We start from the raw sequence: 18,816 nt of genomic DNA, 5'->3' as shown, positions 1-18,816 counted from the left end.
ATTGCTATTTTTTTTTTTTTTTAATATTTCAAGTCTGTAATCATTCTCTTCTAAATAACAAGCATGAACAGAAAATCTGTGCTTGTAATTACTCAACTCTTTTGTTCAAGCCACACAAAACAAATGGTTATGTCTCTTGTTTCTTTGTGTAATTTTGTTTGTGTAGTCTGTTTACTTTTAATTTCTCCAAATGCATTTTGAAAAGTCAGTGATTGAGAAAGTAAGCCACCTCATTCTTGTTAACAACAGCTGTTACTGTATTTCATGAGTGCCTCCACAATCACTGCTGATGATGTGTTATGGATGTGTCAGCGAAGCAGGTTCAAATAATTTAGCTGCAGTGCATGGGAAAACTAGTGCGCTTCACCAAGTGTTACACATGGCTATCAATGCTAGGCTCTGTCTGAAACTTCAGGAACAAATGGGAATATCTTGAGCAAATACAGTATGTCTGAATATGTTGAGCAAAATCCACAAAAAAATGATAAAGCAGCTGAGAAAATGCACAGCGTAAGGAGGAACATGTAGAGCATATGTTGTAAACAATGAATACAAAATTAAATGTAGGTAATTTTACTCTCATTGGTTCCTGACTTTCTGGACACCCTGTACAGTCTGGGCTAAAAGGAAATCAGCCCCAGCCAATCCTTCATACTGTTCTGTGTACTTTAATTTAAGACTGTTAATGGTGCTGTTGTTCTTGGTGACACAAACATAAATAATAAGCCATGCCAAGTTTGTAAACAGCAAATAAGATAATCTGGATGCTGAAAATTTACCCTTATTTGGTTTCATTATAAGAGAGGGAGGGCTTAGCCCTTGTAGCCCATACAAGCCAGCCCTGTACATTCCTAGTTAACGTTTTGGTCATCGGTATAGTTTCAGTGCTAGTGACTGGAAGGTTATCAGCTCAAACCCCAGGACAGCAGTGAGCCGATTTTGGGTTCTTAAGCAAAGACGTTAATTGCTTACCTAGCAAACACAGACCTTTTCCCTAACATTAGCATTTGGTTCCTCTTTGGGAACAATTTCATAACATTCTGGGAACAATGTATTTTGGTTAACAAAGTCATAACTGTTGCTGAATCTTTTATAGTTATATGACAACTGACAAAGAACATTTGGTATAATTTTTTGTTACTACAAACTAACGTTGTAGGAACATTCCCGTAACCTTCCTTAATGGTCTTATAACAGAAAGACTGTCAAATAGGTATTATTTTTGTAACTACAAACTAATGATCTATGAATGGTACCATAATGTTCTCTCACAGGAAGTTATCAAAGTTCACCAAGTTTTTTTTAGGTTTTTGTATAAAATTAATATTCCAAGTACAGACAGACCATTTAGATAAAATATTTAAAGGGAATGGGTTTTCTTCTGTTGGTCAATCTTGGTCTCTGTGAATAACAAGGACAACTTTGTATTTACATCTTATTTTATTTATTTTTGTTGACTGTGGTTTAATAGTAATTTACAATATATATTATTATATTTGTGTAAATATACATTTTACTTAGTTATATGAGTTAATTGATAATTTCTTTATTGTGATTATACACAGTACAGAGTAGTCATTGTTCTAGATAGATCCATATAATAAGAAAGTGACTAGCATAGAAATTTAGTAATCATTTAGTAAGTTAATTCAGAGAATGCTCGGCTAATGTTATGGGAACGTTCTCTGATTCCTGAAAGGTCCAAATTATTTAAAGGTTACCACAACATTAGAGGAACATTCTCCGAATCATTGCAATCTAGATAGCTCCATATAGTTAATTAAAAACTTTGTAGCATAGAAGGTTAGTAATCATTAGTAAGTTATTATTTCAGACAATGTCCTGTTAACATTCTGCGAACCTCCCAGTTTAGTGCAAGGTTCCTGAGAGGGAAAAATAATTCAAAGTTTACTAGAAACGTTACTGGAAACATTAGGGGAAGGTACTCTGAACTATCTCTGGTTACTGCAAGGTTCCCAGGAGTTTCAAATAATTTAAAGATTAGCAGAAGCATTACCGGAAACATTAGAGAAACGTTCTTCAAACCATGGTGGGTTACAGCAAGGTTATTTAAACGTCATGGGAATGTTACGGGAATGTTCTCGGAATCATAATGTGCAGAGGAAGGGTTGTATTTCTGTAAGGAAAACTTATATGGAAAACCAAAAGGGAATTAAAAAAAAAGGATGTGTTGTCAGAATGTTTCAGGAACCAAAAACAAACGTTGCCAGAACGTTCTGGGAACCAATTATTGTTAGCTGGGTATCTTAAATTGAAGACCAGTTAATTTGGATAAAAGAGTCTTTCAAATAAACAGATATAGTGTAATATAGTGAATGTCCTGGGTTGTTAAAGACTCCGTGGGTTGTTAAAGACACTGTGTTTGGATGTGGATGAGTGAGAATGTGCCATTTGGAAAGCAGAGGGTTATTCCAGTGGAGTCTCCAAGATGAGGGGGGAAAATCCTTGACACACACTTTTACTGCGGGCAGGGAAAGCAGGGGATGAGACGAGTCTTAACATACTCAAATAAAGGTAGTGAACTTTTCATAATTATTATTATTTCATTAGTCTCTGAATTACTTGCGTTTTTTTTTATATTAAAATATTCACATATTGTAACTGCACTTGGCTAACGGTCTGGTCTTGAATTTCTGCTGTCAATAGCAACCAGCTAGCTAGCATGCTAACATTTTCCTTGCAAATTAGCCAAGAATTGTACTCCTTTAAAAACCCAGACACTAAATGTCTATCTAAAATTCCATCATTTGCATTTTATTTTCACTTCTTATACATGTCGGTTGTTATTGTTATAACTGGTCCGTCTGGTCGTGTAGGCCGCGTATGGAGCCGGGGAGGTTGCGTGAGAATCCCCCCGGTTCTGGTGAGCCCGAGGCCGGGGACTGGAGGGGAGAGACTCCCGGTGTAGAGGCAGATGAGGAGCTGAAACACAGCGCTGTGGTCAGCAGCAATGGCCCAGCATCCGAGGCTGGGTGTGTCGAGACCGGTGGGATCAGGGATGAAGAGGAGGAGGAGGATCAGTACAAAGACGAAGAACTGGACCCCAGAATACAGGTAGACATTTTTATCACTGAAATCAAACCCCATTTTTAACTAATCATGGCTTTGTTTATCCAGTGCATTGCTTTGAATGGCAAAACATAATTTGGTTACAAGAAAAGCTCTCAGCTCTCAAGCTCTCAGGGATCTGTTTCTGTACTAGACCAGTCTGTTGTGGTTTTATTTTGTTTCTTTTACTTTTACTGCTTTATAATGGTTCTGCACACTCCCATAATAGGAGGAACTGGAGCATCTCAACCAGGCGAGTGAGGAAATTAACAGACTGGAGCTTCAGCTGGATGTGAGTTACGCTTTGGGGTTGAAGCTAAACAGGCCTTCTTCAGAGTATATATCTTTTATAACATATAACACATTGTCTTACATTTGGGAAATTCAATATCTTTCTGAACTGTGTGTGTGTGTAATACCAAAGATGACGAGGGTGATGGCGCTGGCCTCGCCCTTATTTAACTCTTCTGTTCTTTAATCCAGTTTCATAGGAACACCTGTACCCTTGCTCATTCATGTGGCAGCAGCGCAGTGCATACAATCATGCAGATACAGGTCAGGTGCTTCAGGTAATGTTCACGTCAAACATCAGAATGAGGAAAAAATGTGATCTCAGTGACTCTGACCATAGCATGGTTGTTGGTGCCAGGCAGGCTGGTTTGAGAATTTCAGAAACTAAAACTGCTGATTGGGGGAAAAAAGACCAGTCGACATTTTTCCAGTCTTCATCTGTCCAGTTTTGGTGAGTTTGTGCCCCGTGTAGCTTCAGTTTCCTGTTTTTCACTGACAGGAGTGGATCCCCATGTGGTCTTCTGCTGCTGTAGCCTATCCACCTATACACCTACAGGTTTGAAATGTTGTGCATTCTGAGATGCTTTTTTGCTCAACACGGTTATAAAGAGAGATTATTTGAGTTACTATATCCCTCCTGTCAGCTCGAACCTGTCTGGCTACTTTCCTCTGACCTCTCTCATCAACAAAGCGTCTCCGGCGCAGAACTGCTGCTCGCTGCATGTTTTTTTGCACCAGTCTGTGTAATTGCTTGAGACTGTTTTGTGTGAAAATCCCAGGAGATCAGCAGTTTCTGAAATACACAAGCTGGCACCAGCAACCACGCCATGATTAAAGGCACAGAGATCACATTTTTAACCATTCTGATGTTTGATGTGAAGATTAACTGAAGCTCTTGACCTGTAGCTGTATGATGTTATGCACTGTGCTGCTGCCACATGATTGGCTGATTGCATGAAAGAGCAGGTGCACAGGATTTCCTAATAAAAGTGTCCGGTGATTGTACAAAATAAAAGTGAAAATGAGTGGTAAATAGAGAAAAAAATGCCACCAAGGTGGATCCCCAAAAACGATATCCGGTTTCCATCAGTACTGTTTGGATTGTGTATATTGCATGTAACCCATATAAACCCTATACTAGAGTGTTTCCCTATCAGAAACGATTCCATGTTATAACCCTTTTAAGAAGCTACAAAGGAACCCTTGAATAACCCTTTTCCTAAGGGTGTAATGAACAGAACATGACAGTTAAACCTGATCAAGGCTGTGTTGCACTGTGATGTTTCATGCTAATCAAGCAAAGCTAAGATTTTTCTTGTCAGTCATAATAATTTATCTTTTAATCTCTTGTTTTAAGGAGGCACGGTCGAGCTACAGGAAAATCCTCACCGAGTCAGCACGCAAACTTAACGCTCAGGGCTCCCAGCTTGGTGCGTGCATAGAAAAAGCCCGGCCGTACTACGAAGCCCGTAGACTAGCAAAAGAGGTGTGTGAAAGAGTCTTATCTTTCCCAAAGCATGTACCACTTCATCCTTGATGCAGAAATCCTTGTTCCGAATATTTGTCACTGCACTGCTCGGGAATGATAATAATGTTTTCCATTAAACGAGTGTGGAGAAAGTGATCCAGAAAATATCCCTTGGCTTAATGATCATTACGGGGCAAGACAGTCCATGTGTTCCTTAATACAATTAACCCCTGGCAAACACAAGATATGATTTGCAGATCACTTTTCATTAGCATTGTTAGCATCCAATCTCAAACATGTAATTGGGCTGGTGGAAAACACTCAGCTGAGGCCACAGGGTGTAATTGAAAACAATTGAAACAGAATTGGTTTGTTTGATTGAAACAGAATTGGATTGAAGTTTGACCTGGTTAGCCTCTCGCCGTGTGCGTTATATCCAGGACATAAACCGGCGATTCTTGAGGCCTAATAAGTGTTTATTAAGATGTAGTGTTTTTCTTCTATGCTAATTCTCCGTCACAGGAGTATCCAACATACCACCGAGCATCTAACAACCCGAAGAATTTAGTTTCTTCTCCTAATCTAATGCACCTGCCTCTGCTGTTCAGATCCCCCTGAAGACCTCAACTGAGTTGTATTAGATTGGATTTGGAAGGAAATTCTGCAGGAGTGCAGATCTTTAAAGGCAATATTGGCTACCGCTGCTGTGTAATCTACTCAGAATTGGTATTCAGGGCACAGAATGGTTTAGGGCCTGCTCCTGCCTGGGACAGCTGAAGCGTATCTTGACAAAAATTATGCCCATGCTCTAACAGGAGTTGCCATCAATCTCTTTGTTGTGACCTTAAACTTGGAGCAACCTTTGTGCATCTGTGAGGCTTTTTCGGTGCTTTCTCTTGGTCTTGTATAGTTTTTTTTTCCAACCCATAACCCTGAATCGATCTTCATTTAGGAACGTTTTGTCCAAAACAGAGTTAGACATCATGCTCGGTGGCACTGACATTTTTTCACTATGTTAGCCATCTGAAATATGGCCTGCTGTTACAAGTTCCCACCATTTATTGATTGTTTGGAGGCTTTTCACTCCAGCACAGCAATTGTTTCTTGTGACGAGTCAGCTTTTTTTTTTTTCTTCTTTTCAGAGATAGTTTTAATCTAAGCATTTTTTGGCTTACATCCTTGCATAGCATAGAATTATGTGTATGGTTGTATATGTGTATAGGATTCACGCCTAGCAGATTTTATCATGCCAAGTACAATTCTCAATGAAAGGTTTAAGAGAATGACTAATGGATGGCTGTCCGGTTGATGTGTGATTGATGGGTCGCTTTTACCAACAGGCCCAACAGGAAACGCAGAAGGCGGCACTGCGCTATGAGCGTGCCGTCTCCATGCACACGGCTGCGAGGGAAATGGTGTACGTGGCTGAGCAGGGCCTCCTGGCTGACAGGAACACGCTGGATCCAACCTGGCAGGAGATGCTCAATCACGCAACAGCCAAGGTACAATAAGCAATAAAAGCAATAGGGTAAGTAATAAAAGAAAGCAATAAAAGCTTAACTGTACAGAGAACTGTACTATTTTAAATTTATGAAGAACTGTATTAAGCACATTCAGTCTTACTTAAACCCTTCTAACTAGGTAAAGTACCTTCTGAAATGTCAAGGTTACATGGGTAATGCATTTTAAAGAGGCTTTGATCTGTCTTGACAAAAGCCAGAACAGAGAAGTAGCCTTTTTAACTTTTAGCTTTCCGGAGCTAAAAGTTTATAATGCCATAATCCAACATGACATTCAGGCTTTTTCTTTATGCGTGGCTCATACCTGGTAGATGAAAGTGAGTCACTAGAAATGATGAAATATTAAACCTTAGAAAAGCATATTTACTTAGCACACACACATAAAGCAATTTCATTGAGAAGGCAGGTAATAAACACAGTCCTTCAGAGGTAAGTGTTCTTACCTCATTAACGCTTTCCCATGGATTCTGTCAACCCCATGCTGCGTAAACACTTGCTCTCAGGGACCAATCAATGATGGTGATTAATGCGTACCTGTGCTTACTGATCAAGGTTACATGTCTTTATTTGGATTCCACACAGGTCTGTTTGCAGCTTGTGCTTTAACAGTGCTAACATGTAAAAGTTGAATTTTTGTATCTTACATTACAGGACATGTACTACTAGGGTTTGTCCACTTATTGTTTATTATTATTATTAGTATTATTTTGTTTAAATTTTTTTAATTTATTATTATATTTTTTTTAATTGTTAAGTCTTACTATTTAAATGTTTCCTTTTCTCATGTCAGATATGTATGTATGTATGTATGTACCAAGGATCACCTTAAAAACTACAACAAATTCCTTGTGTGTCTGCGCACACACTTGGCGAATAAAGCTAATTCTGATTCTGATTCTGATCAACTATGCCATATTTTAAAAAACTATTAGATTAAAAAACTATTAAATGCTGTTTAACAAGGAAAAATGTATAATCATTGATGAAGTGGGTGAAGTTTTCTGTAAGGAGACGTTTATTGAATCCGCTTTGCGGTTTCTCAAAAAAATTACAACTGAATTTTTTTTTTTTTTTTTTTTGCCTTACTGACTTCAAGAGAGGAAAAAAAGAGAGGATGTTGAGGGAACAACTGGTTATAATTTCTGTGATAATTAATAGCAGGAAAGGACTTGTTTCACGGACGTTCCATATGAAATTAAATCGTTCTTTAATAAATAAAAACTTATCAGTGTTGGCAAATTGCTGTGGTATAAGAGGAACATAAAACACATAAAACACATGGTATAAAACACTTCAGGGCATGATTTTATTGGGAAAAGAAGCAACCTCAGGGTGATAACAGTAAAGAGGACAACACTGAATGCTATATAATAGTACAGTGAAAACTATATCACCATGACAGTATACGGTTATATCTCTGTTGTAAATGGTGCATGAAGATTAGAAGCTTATGAGGCAAGCAGCGTTTAGCGCTGAGTGACCATGCTCGCTGGTGTGTGTGATGTGGCTGTTGGCAGGTGAACGAGGCTGAAGAGGAGCGTCTGCGGAGCGAGAGAGAACACCAGCGAGTCACACAGCTGTGTCAGGAAGCTGAGGCGCGAGTACAGACTCTTCAGAAAGCTCTCAAGAGGGTCATCATCAAGTCTAAACCATACTTTGAACTCAAGGCTCAGTTCAACCACATCCTGGAGGTAGAGGGCTCACACAAATTACGCTTATAATGAGAAGTGTTTTTTTTTTTTTCCTGCACCGCACAAATAGAGCTCATGCTGCTTTGATAGACATATTGATTTATAGTCCCTGCCAGGGTCCTCACAATAACCTTAAAATATGCAAACTGTTTGCAGAGACTTGAGGGTTGTCACAGCTAAGCTCTTTGGTATGAGATGAGAGAGTTTTCTATAAAGTTTATATTGAAATGGAGCAGGAAGACTTGCTTTCCCTCAGGAAAAAGCTTTAGCTGTAAAGCTAATGACATAAAGGCAACAACCATAGATTTGACAGAATGCAACAGAGTTCCTGGGGGGACTGAGAACAAATTAAAAATAAATGTTTTTTTTCAAGAATCATCATTTGTTTGCAAGTATCTATGTTTACAGGTTCTGTATTAAGACGTGAACAACATAACTATGAATCAAGTGTTGATTCCTAATTTTAGATAAAATCCTTTGCAGGAGCACAAGGCAAAGGTGGTCCAGCTGGAGGAGCGGGTGGCGAAGGTAAAGACACGCTACTCCGTTGCTCTCCGTAACCTTGAACAAATCAGCGAGCAGATCCACGCCCAGAGGGGGCGTGCTCGAGCAGCCAGGCAGCGGAACAGAGCCCGCGGAGGGCGGAGTTCCCCAGTAGGGGCGGAGGCCGAGGGCGTGATACAGGCAGGGGCTTATGGCGGAGTAGGGGTGAGTCTGCTGGATAACGATTGGGCAGATCAGGAGAAAACCAGGCAGTGGGTTGAGAAGCACAGGGAGGAGGGGTGGGGCCAAAGGGCTGAGAGGGCGGGGTCAGACTCGCTGTCCATCATCAGCCTGCAGACCATCGCCTCAGACCTGGAGAAGTGCGACTCAGTGGAGCACCTGGGCGACTTGAGCGACGTCAGTAGTGTGATCGGAGAGGAGAGGGAGGGGGAGCGAGAGAAAGAGAGAGCGAATGTGTTCAGGCAGGGAAAAGAGAATGAAACGGGGGCCTCAGGGACTGAACGACCTCAGAGGGATCGAGAAAACTTCGTTAAGCAACACCACAGAAGTGTGAGCTTGTAAGAAGTACTGATATAATGCACCTTAAACCTCAAGGTCCATGCCTTTACTTCAGCCTTTCATGCCTTCCTCTCTACTCTCTCGGAGGCAGTGTTACAGTTCTCACTGTCTCATAAAACGGCTTTTCATTGCACTCACAGACAGAGATGTAATAGACAGAACGCAGCGTGAGTGAGAGGAAAGCGTGAAAGGCTGCAACGGAAGGCATCGAAACGCTCTATCAACTCCTCCAGGACTCCCGCTCGGCAGCAGCGGCTGAGAGATAGAAGTCATATTTAGTCAGTAATGACGGGAAGAAACTGAATAATATAGCGGGAGAAACACGTAATGACTACTTGGCATGGCGTCGTTTCTGTAATGCTGCATATAGAGCAGAGCGTAATGTTACATTTTTCTCCATATTAATGAATAACAATAAGGGAAGAAACAGAGGGGGCGACTCATCGTGTCCTCTGGGGTTTGTAGTTCTCATGCGCTGATTCTCACTCTCACTTCAGTCATAGCAAGAAGGGAAAAAAAGGGGGAAGAGACAGGGTGATAAAAGAAAGACAGAGTGTAACTACAGTCTAACACACAGATTGTATATAGATCCCAGTGCACATCGTGGATCAGGGGCTAAAAATAGTATCAGGTTGTTTGCTGTGTGAGAGAGAGAGACTTCAGTGATTTATCACTTTGAGTTATGCTGCTTTCGTGTCAGGCATATGCTGTAATATCCATGCAGTCACTGGAATCAGTTTGAGCTAAAAAAAAAAAGCTGAAACCCATGAAAATGGAATGATGTGCTTTGGTTTGACTGTGAAATGGTACGTCGCTGTTTAAGCCACATTTCGAAAGTGGATTCGTGAGCGTTTTGAAGAAAGGGAGCTGTTCTGGAGTGCCTTTCTTCCATGTCTAGGCTAGTTCTTACTGAATGAGTGTTTCATTTGAAAATGTCAGTATGCTGTCCTGAGGTACCGCCTTGTATTTATAGAATATTGTGGCATTTATCATAGTTCTGAGTAACATATCTTACTGAACGTATTAGTCTTGGCTTATTTATATTTATTTACTTGAGTGTTACATAGTCAGTGCCACATTAGTACTGGATTTTTTTTTTTAAATAATGTATAATAAATACATGTTTACAAGTACGGTTTTGGAATAGCTGGATCGCTGGCAAGAATTAAAGATGCACTTAGGGAAAATAACTCATTTATGCCAATGTCTGTAATAGGATTGAAACGAACGGACAGTACTGTATCACTTGTACACCTGTGTCTCTCTAAGCTTTCTTCCTTCCTTCCTTCTGTCCCTCTGAATCCTGCTGTAAATCCTTTTCTTCTCTCACTTTTCCTAACTACTCTCTTGTAGTTCACACACTGGAAAATGACCCAGTCAGGTATGGCTCGTAATTTCTCAAAAGCTCCCTGTATCTGAAATTAAAGTATGTTATAGAGGAATATACTACTTATCACCTGATAAATGTATTAATTCTGTAAATGTTAATTTATTGAACTGCTGAAGATATTAAAACTTGAATTTAACATCTAATTCTGTATTTGTTGTTTTTGTCTTAACATTTTCTGAGTTCTGCTTTATCTCCTGTTAACCTTGTCTGACCTCTAATACAAAGAGGTGGCAAGATGTACAGTTTAGTTGTAGCGCTTACGATTTTTGATCAGAGCATTCAGACCAAATGCGACTAAAACGTGCCATATGGAAAAACCAGTTCCGTGACGTGACGAGACGAGACGTGAAAGACACGTTTGCTCCTGGAAGTGCTTAATTTCGCTTTGCAAGAACTTTTTTGTAGAAATTCTTTGACCTGTCAATTTGTGAACCTCGGTTTTTTGAACCAATAGAAAACAAGACTGTCGTCTCTTTGGTTCTCAAAAATGCAGACTAGAAAGTGCTATTTATCAGCACTGGTGAAGCCAGCATATCCACCAACATATGCTCAGGGTTTTTGTTTGTTTGTTTGTTTTTGTTTGTTTTTGTCTCCCTGCCTGTTAGGCTTTTCTGCAATACATTTCTTTTGTATTGTTTCAATCAGCAGCAAAACAAGAATTTTCCCAGCCAGTGACCTGATATTCTGTCCAAAGGAGAATCACCTAAATCCATTAGTGCATCTCTGGTACAATGTAACAGTGAATCATTTTGTCTTTTTTAGCCTTACTTGTTTCCCACTGCAACACGCTCCATTACCTGGTCTAGCATGGCACACAAATCTGAATAAAATGGGCGTGTTGGATGCTTTCCGTGGTGCTTTTAATGTCTGGTTTGGATGTACGAGGGAGTGTGCTGGGATGTTCCTGCTGTCTGTGATTTATCTGATAATGCACTACGGAGGAGCGAAACCCGTAGTTAACGAAAGGAGTAAGAGAAAGAGAAGATTATCTTTCGTGTCCAGGCTTCAATTATTCAGCAGAAAGAAGTGCTCTTAGAATATAGCCACAGGCAGATAAGGAAGAGGAGGATGAGAGTTATGGAGAGGAGGCTGGATGAGTGTAATGGTGAAAGGGAATGAAAAACCGTAGACGGCCATTGAGTGGCTAGGAAACGGCGGCAGACTGTAATTTTTTGACAAGCTGCAGAGAGTGAAGGTGACATTAGGTGTGGGAGTTTGTCAAAGGGGGCAACAATGATTATAAAGGGGCTTAGAGAGAAGAGCCTTTGTCGAGTTAGAGTCTCAATCTTCCTTTCATTATGTCGAAATTTCTCTTTCAGGTGTTCATTATGGGGAAATTGCACACTAAGGATTTTCCGCCTGAGTGGAATCTAATGTTGAGATGCCTGGGGAAGAAACAAAACGGGTTGGCATCAAAGCAAAACAGTTTATCCTCTTTGTATTTGTGTTAGATTTTGATATGCTTATCAGAAAAAATACATGCCTTGAATTCTCTGTATTTTCTATTCCCTTTGTACTTTTTTTAATGACCTTGAAACAGGCAGGCCAAAAGCTTTGTTTCTAGTCCAAGAGAGAAAGTGTGAGAAGGTGCGAGATGATCTGAGAGGTTGCAAATAGAGATGGAGAGCAGTGATACAGGAAACGGCAGGCAGAGATGAATCCTCCACTGCAAGTGACGTTTGGCTCGACAGATAAATCCGTACTGGAAGGGATTCATCAGAATCAGTGGAATGTGAGTCACTGGAAGTGGGCTGGAAAGTTTATGAAGTTTGCAGACAGAGAACTGTTCTGTTAAAATGATTGGGTAGATTATTTTAGGATATCATCCAGTAAACATACTGACTGTAGCAATGGAAAGAGACAACAATGGGATCACCACTGACTAGCTATTATTTGGGTAGTGGACTATTTTCAGTACAGCACTGACATTGATATATTAGTGTGTGTCGTGCTGGTACATGTGTATCAGGCACAGCAGTGTTGGGTTTTTTAAACATCACTATAATGGCTGGATTGAGAAACAGACCAACAAACAAAAATATCCAACTATATGTGCTCAGAAACTGTCCAATAGGAACCCATATGTCATTATACTGTGTATCGTGATATCATTTTTTTTAAACTTTAAATGTCTTCAGAACAGATGAGTTTGTGCTTTGCGATTTCTCTGGAACATGTCAAGCTGCATGTTTTTTGTCTCATCTTTAAAAGAGGGGAAAAAAGAGACAGGCTGGTGAAGAACCGACTGTTTATATCTGCTATAACGTAAGTAATTACAGGAACTTGTTTCATGGACGTTCCACAGCATTAAATGTAACTATAAACGAGTTTGTTGTTCTCTAATAAATAAAAAATTGTAATTGTTGGCAAATTGCTGTGGTATAAGAGGAAAAAAAAACACATGCTGTTATTGGAAAATAATCAATGTGGAGATGGGAACAGCAACTCCACTTTGCATCAGGCTGCATCACACTGTCCTGTGGTTGAATATTTTCCTATAATATCACACCCCATGTGTTTTATTCCTTATGTACCTGTTACGATGCTATGTGCTACCAATGTAGAAGTACTAGTTAGAACTTTAGTCTCTCATATTCTGCTCCCAAATCCCTCATCCATGCCTTTATCTCCAGCCACATAGGTCATTACAATTCTCTTCTCTCTGGTATCAGCTTCTGATCTCTCCTCAAGCTTCAGGTTGTCCAGAGCTCAGCTGTCCAAAATCTTCTATTCAGTTCAAAAGCCTCCTTCTGACTCATAAAGACCTCTATCATCTCCACCATCTTTTCTGAAATGTTCTTAAATGTTCTCTGCTTCTGTGTAATCTTTGTTGTCTAGACATTTTCTGTGGTAACACTTTGACTCAGCTTTGAACTCGCTTCCCTTAACAGATACACACACACACACACACACACTTTCTAGTCTTAAGACTCATCCGTTTTCTGTGTCACTTAACCAAACCATAACGTAATTCAATTCAATTCAATTTTATAATTTATATATATAGTGCTTTTAACAATGGATGTGGTCACAAAGCAGCTTTATGGAAATCTGGATATAGATTTAGATTTATCCCTCCTTGCATTTAGTATCTCCTTAGATTCTTGTCACTAAATTTATTGTTATTCAATGTCCTGTTGTCAGTTAGTTGAAGGTTTCCAGTCCCGTGTCTGCTGCATTGTCTGTCTTATCAAGCATCGTAGGTGTCTTTTACAAATACAATATACAGCATAATGTCTGGCCTGATGATGTGATCCAGAACCCGTCTGTATTCGTATCTGTTTAGAACACATTATCTGTTCTTTCTGAATAATGCATCTGTATTCGGTTACATCCCTATTGCTTTGTAGGGGTCATTATCATTTATTGTCACATCAAAGCTGGTGGAAAGGATCTTTCCATACAGCCTCACTTTGGTGTGGAAATTGATGTTAGAGTGCAGGGTCACCATGGTGCGATGTTATGAAGCAACTGAGGGTTAAAGGTCTTAGTCGTGGCTCTAACAGTGACTCAGTGGCAATGGTGGGATTTGAACCTTCCAGTTAGTAGCACAGACTCTTAACCACTAAGCTGCTACTATCCTCATGTCCTCTCACCAAACATCTGGCTCTGTGAGGTGTGTGACTGGCTTTTTGAGCACCCTGTTAAAAGTAAAAAGTAAATGTTTTTAACTGCTGGAATTAAGTTAATGTCATGTTTTCATGGGAAAAGTGACTTTTATTACTTATCTAAACCTGTATAATGATGATTTTTATTTTAAAGCAATAACACCGTTTTGCCTGGAAACATCATTCAGTGTCTGTAAGTTTCCTTCTCATATGCGTGACTAACATGACATAGTTCGCTAATGACTTAATCAGAAGTAAAATATCATGTAAATAACCAATAGCTAGATTTTGACTTGATGCCTAGCCAATTTACATTAGCTACTGGAATCAATGCTAGTCTAATCTCAGAAAACATGCTGACTTAGTTAAATATAACCAGTTAACATTAGCAAATTAACAAAACTTACCACGACATGCTTTTTGATTTTAGATGGAGTTCGTTCCTTCTAAGGAGGTAAAAGAGACACCTCATTTTAGATTTGCTTACTCAAGCATATTGAAACATTTTACTTAAGTAGGGAAAAACCTTGGTAGCATTTTTCTGTATTGATGAACTTGATTGGATGCTAAATTCAAAGAATTGGATGCTAAACTAAACCCTTTTGATTCTGGATGAGAGAAGAAGAGATTTGAGAGTTTTCGAGATATCTAACAAGTAAATTAAAAAAATGTAAGGACTAAAAAGCTTTCTTGGAAATGTAATTAAGAAAGCGTACAGTTTCAGTGTGTTTTCAGTTTCAATAATACTCAAGTAAAGTATAAATACGCCAAAAAATAATACTTAAAAGTATAGTAACAGCATACGGTTACTCAAGTATTTTCCACTCCTGCACCACTCTGATTAACAGAGAAGAGAGGAGAGCCAGCTTTGTCACCAAGAGAGCAGGACCAGGTATGCTTTTTCAAGTCCCAGAATTGTGCTCTTGATTATTTTAGGGTCAACAAGCACTGTTCCTAGTGGTCTTTGATGTCAGAAGCAGGACAGAAAATTGCACTCAAGTGGCTTAAGTCTGAAATCAGCCAGAGGTGAGTACTGTTTGACATTCCTGCTCCCATTATGTAATTTAAGTGCTGTCCTTAATCTCAGTATTGCTAACAAAGAAGGGACCAAATGTTAGTAGTAGCAGTGCATTGGTTTGACCTTCTTTACGGTGTGCTTCGCCTAATTTGTGGCCTTTTGCTAGATTATTCAGGACACGAGAGCTGTAATTTGGTCTTATCACAATCAGGAAATTGTGTTAGACAGCAGTGATGAAAAGCTGCCGCAGATCTTTAGCACACACATGACTGCCTGAGAAGGCGCGGACGTGAGCGTCACTCGCATTCGCAGCTCCAAATATGGAAGTGAGACAGCTTTATTTGGTTAGCTTACTCGCCCTGCAGGGAGGATGTGCAAACGTCTGTGATGTTGGGGATTCAGCAATTAATTATCCACACCTGCCACGTGCCTGGTTCCATAGGATTCATGACTGGGAGCTACACAGGCCCATGATGTTTGTGGAAAGCGCAGGAGAATAAGCGGAAAGCCATAAGGATGTCACTATAATATTGATGGAGCTGTTAAAAATGCCTGTCATACCCAGAAGCAAACAGCACGTCTTATCTGTGTAGGGCGTCATTATAGAAAGAATGCATTCACGCTGATTGTTCTGGGCTCATAAATAGAGCTGAGATGAATCACTTTATTGTATAGGTAATTGCTGTGTAAAAGTCGAACATTCAGGGTAGTAATTTTTCCCCCTTGGGCCAAATGTAGTAATGGCAGTGTAACAGGAAATGCCGCCGTAACATTTCGGAAATTGTCTTGACATCAGATCATGTTTGCTCTCTTTTTAGTCTAGTAGTGTCAAGGATTTGATAAATGCCTCAGGAACTAATTTTTAACACATTAACATAGTAAAATGTGTCATCTTTTATCTTTTTAATACATGAATCAAACAGGATAATTGTTCAGTGCAAATGATGCATATGCTGCTGCAATTCTGAGCAGTCTGTTCATTCTGAGTTTTTGTTTTGAAGTATGTGTTTATATTTTAAGGCTTTTTTTTTTTTTTTTTTTTAAATGGTGTGTTTATGATGTACATCTCCATTCATAGGAATAAAACTTGATGCTGTTACAGGAAAATAATCAATGACAAAGTGATGTGATTCAGAATAAGTTACTGTTACCATGCTGAAGTTGATTATTTTCCTATAACAGCACATTCTGATGTGTAGTATTCCTCCCACCTCCAAGCTTTAAAAATGTAGATCTATACCCCTAATGAGCAATCCAGAAGTGACAGTGGTGAGTAAAAACTCGACCTGCACTGTGTCCAGGATTTGATTCTGTACTCAGGTTGCAGGTTATCCTGGTGTCCACTTTCCTCCATGTTTTCCAAAAATGCCAATATTGGCTATACTATTGCCCCTGACTAAATGACTATGTGAATGTGTGTGTGCGTGCGTGTGTGTGTGCTTGGCTTGGTGTCCCTTCCAGAGTACTGTCGTTTTGTGGGACACTCTCTGTCTGTTTGCACTTTTGTAGATGTGTATTACATTGTATTGTATCATATGTATTACATATTATTATTGTATTGCATTAGATGTTAATGTATTGTATGTTTGTATTGTAATCTATCGTATTGTATTTTTGTATTGTAATCTATTGTATTGTATCATAACGTATTGTGTTGTATTGTAATCTATCATATTGCACTGTATTGTACTGTAGTCTATTGTATTGTATTGAAACACATTTCATCATAATGTATTGTGTTACCTTGCGTTGTATTGCATTGTATTATATTATATTGTATGGTGTTGTATTGCATTGCATAATATTTTGTCCCACGCTATAAGTGTATATGGATGGGGCATATTTTAAAAACGTGGTGTGTAAATATGTGTTGTCTAAACTACAGGGAGTCCCAAAAGTCTCCATACGTTGGGGAAATTGATGCTTTTTTGCAAAATGTCTTCCAAAATTTTTCATACTTAGTTTATATTATATATTTTTTCAGATGGCCTTATTGGAACGTATTGAAATCACTCTCATGGCTGGATCGGGAAGCTGTCGCAAGGTTGCGATGGACTTTAACAGGAAACACGGCAAGCACATCACACACAACACTGTTTCCAAACTGTGAGAAATAGTAGGGAGAGACAACTCCGTGTGTGTTTACAAAGAAATGGCAAACATGTAGAGGATGGTTGGTAAATAACGTTACATTCTGCTAAAAAAAGTGTTAATTTCCCCTATGTGTGGAGACTTTTGGGACACCCTGTAGTCATCTGAATTCAAGGTGTATAATTGGTTGGTGTTACGTGCTTGCATCAAAGTACAATACAGACCTTGCTGGGGATTAACTAGTCTGTGATATTTAAGTGTGCTTTGCCTCATTATACATCACCAGCTGAGAAGCGGATACAGTATGTAAGCGAGCCGTAAATATGCACAGCATGATGACAGAAAGCGACAGACTGTTGACCATTAAAAGCTGCCTGCTGTAATGAAGAGTTATAGTGTAGACCTGCTAAAAGAAAACACAGTATTGTATATCATTTGCAAATGCATGTCAACCACAGTGAAATCACAGAGCCAAACTGTTTCACACCACAGTATGCCTCTGTATATGCAAATGGAAACCCTTTTGGAAAGAAGAATACTAATTCACATTCACAAGCCTGACTCTATATGTATGAGCAATTATGCAAGGAGTAAAGCATAACAAGGCATGCTGTTACAGGAAAATAATAAACAACAGGGGTGGTGTGATGTCTACTTACAGAAAATTTCAGCATGTTAATGATTGTGCATCTTTCTTTGTTAAATGACAACACAGTTTTTAATTCGTTCATTATTAGCCCTACATTATGTAGAGCTTCCACCTGTCACATCCCTCAGAGATGCAGTATAAACCATATACCCTATATGCACGTTAGAGACCTAGAAAGGCGTATACCCTATATCCATATTAGAGACCTAGATAGGCGACAGATGATGCTGAAACCAACACATCAGTGGTGCAGAGATTCTCTCCAATTCTTAACCCTTTTAAACCCTAAGACTCCATTAGCGTGTCCTGACTTACATGCCCTTGCCTCTTTTTTTCACCAAGGCGTTAAACAAATCTAATGCATTTTCTTGATTCATACTATCTGAGTCCATAATATACTGTGTCCTATTGTTTCTTATACACTTTTGAGGTTCATCAGATAAATAGTCGAATTTAGCAGCATAATATAGCTTGCAGAGAAAATTGCCTATCTAACCTCTTCACTTAACAGTAATAATAACAAAACTGAAATTATCTTTTTTCATAATATAATGCTTTTTTCAATTCATACCATCTGAACCGTTGGTATAGTGTGAACTGTAGTTTCTTACACACCCATTAAATAGTCAAATAATATTTCTAATCCAGCAAGCTAACCTGGCATGCAGAGACTGTTTGGCTCACTTAGTTAGTTAATTCTTTCCATTATGCTAAACAAAGTAACAGCAGTTACTACCAGTAATTACTTTTAAAGCAATGAAATAAAACTTTAAAAAAAAAACTTCTACATGGATTCTTTTACAGTTTTAACTTCATTTTTGTTATATCTGAATTTTTGGGAAAATGTTTTGTCAGTAGATAATCATTCATATCGCAGTGTAGTGTAATCATTCATATCACCAGTGAAGTGGCTTTACATCACTCTAGAACCCCTAAGCTTTATTTGGTTGTGCCTCAGG

At 39.1% G+C, this 18,816-nt stretch overlaps 1 protein-coding gene across 1 annotated transcript; it reads left to right on the top strand.

Moving 5' to 3' along the window:
* The first annotated feature begins 2,390 nt into the window (after window positions 1-2,390).
* On the top strand, window positions 2,391-10,634 carry sh3bp5lb (SH3-binding domain protein 5-like, b). Its single transcript, XM_026942445.3, has 7 exons — window positions 2,391-2,535; window positions 2,838-3,075; window positions 3,299-3,361; window positions 4,718-4,846; window positions 6,169-6,330; window positions 7,866-8,039; window positions 8,523-10,634. Exons 2-7 carry the CDS (start codon window positions 2,845-2,847, stop codon window positions 9,102-9,104), a joined length of 1,341 nt encoding a protein of 446 aa, XP_026798246.2. The 5' UTR covers window positions 2,391-2,535; window positions 2,838-2,844; the 3' UTR covers window positions 9,105-10,634.
* The last annotated feature ends 8,182 nt before the right edge of the window (window positions 10,635-18,816 follow it).

Source organism: Pangasianodon hypophthalmus, chromosome 29 (assembly GCF_027358585.1).
Source record: "Pangasianodon hypophthalmus isolate fPanHyp1 chromosome 29, fPanHyp1.pri, whole genome shotgun sequence".
In the NCBI taxonomy this organism is placed as follows: domain Eukaryota; kingdom Metazoa; phylum Chordata; class Actinopteri; order Siluriformes; family Pangasiidae; genus Pangasianodon; species Pangasianodon hypophthalmus.
The sequence above is the reverse complement of the archived record's forward strand: the minus strand, read 5'-3'. Positions and strand labels throughout refer to the sequence as shown.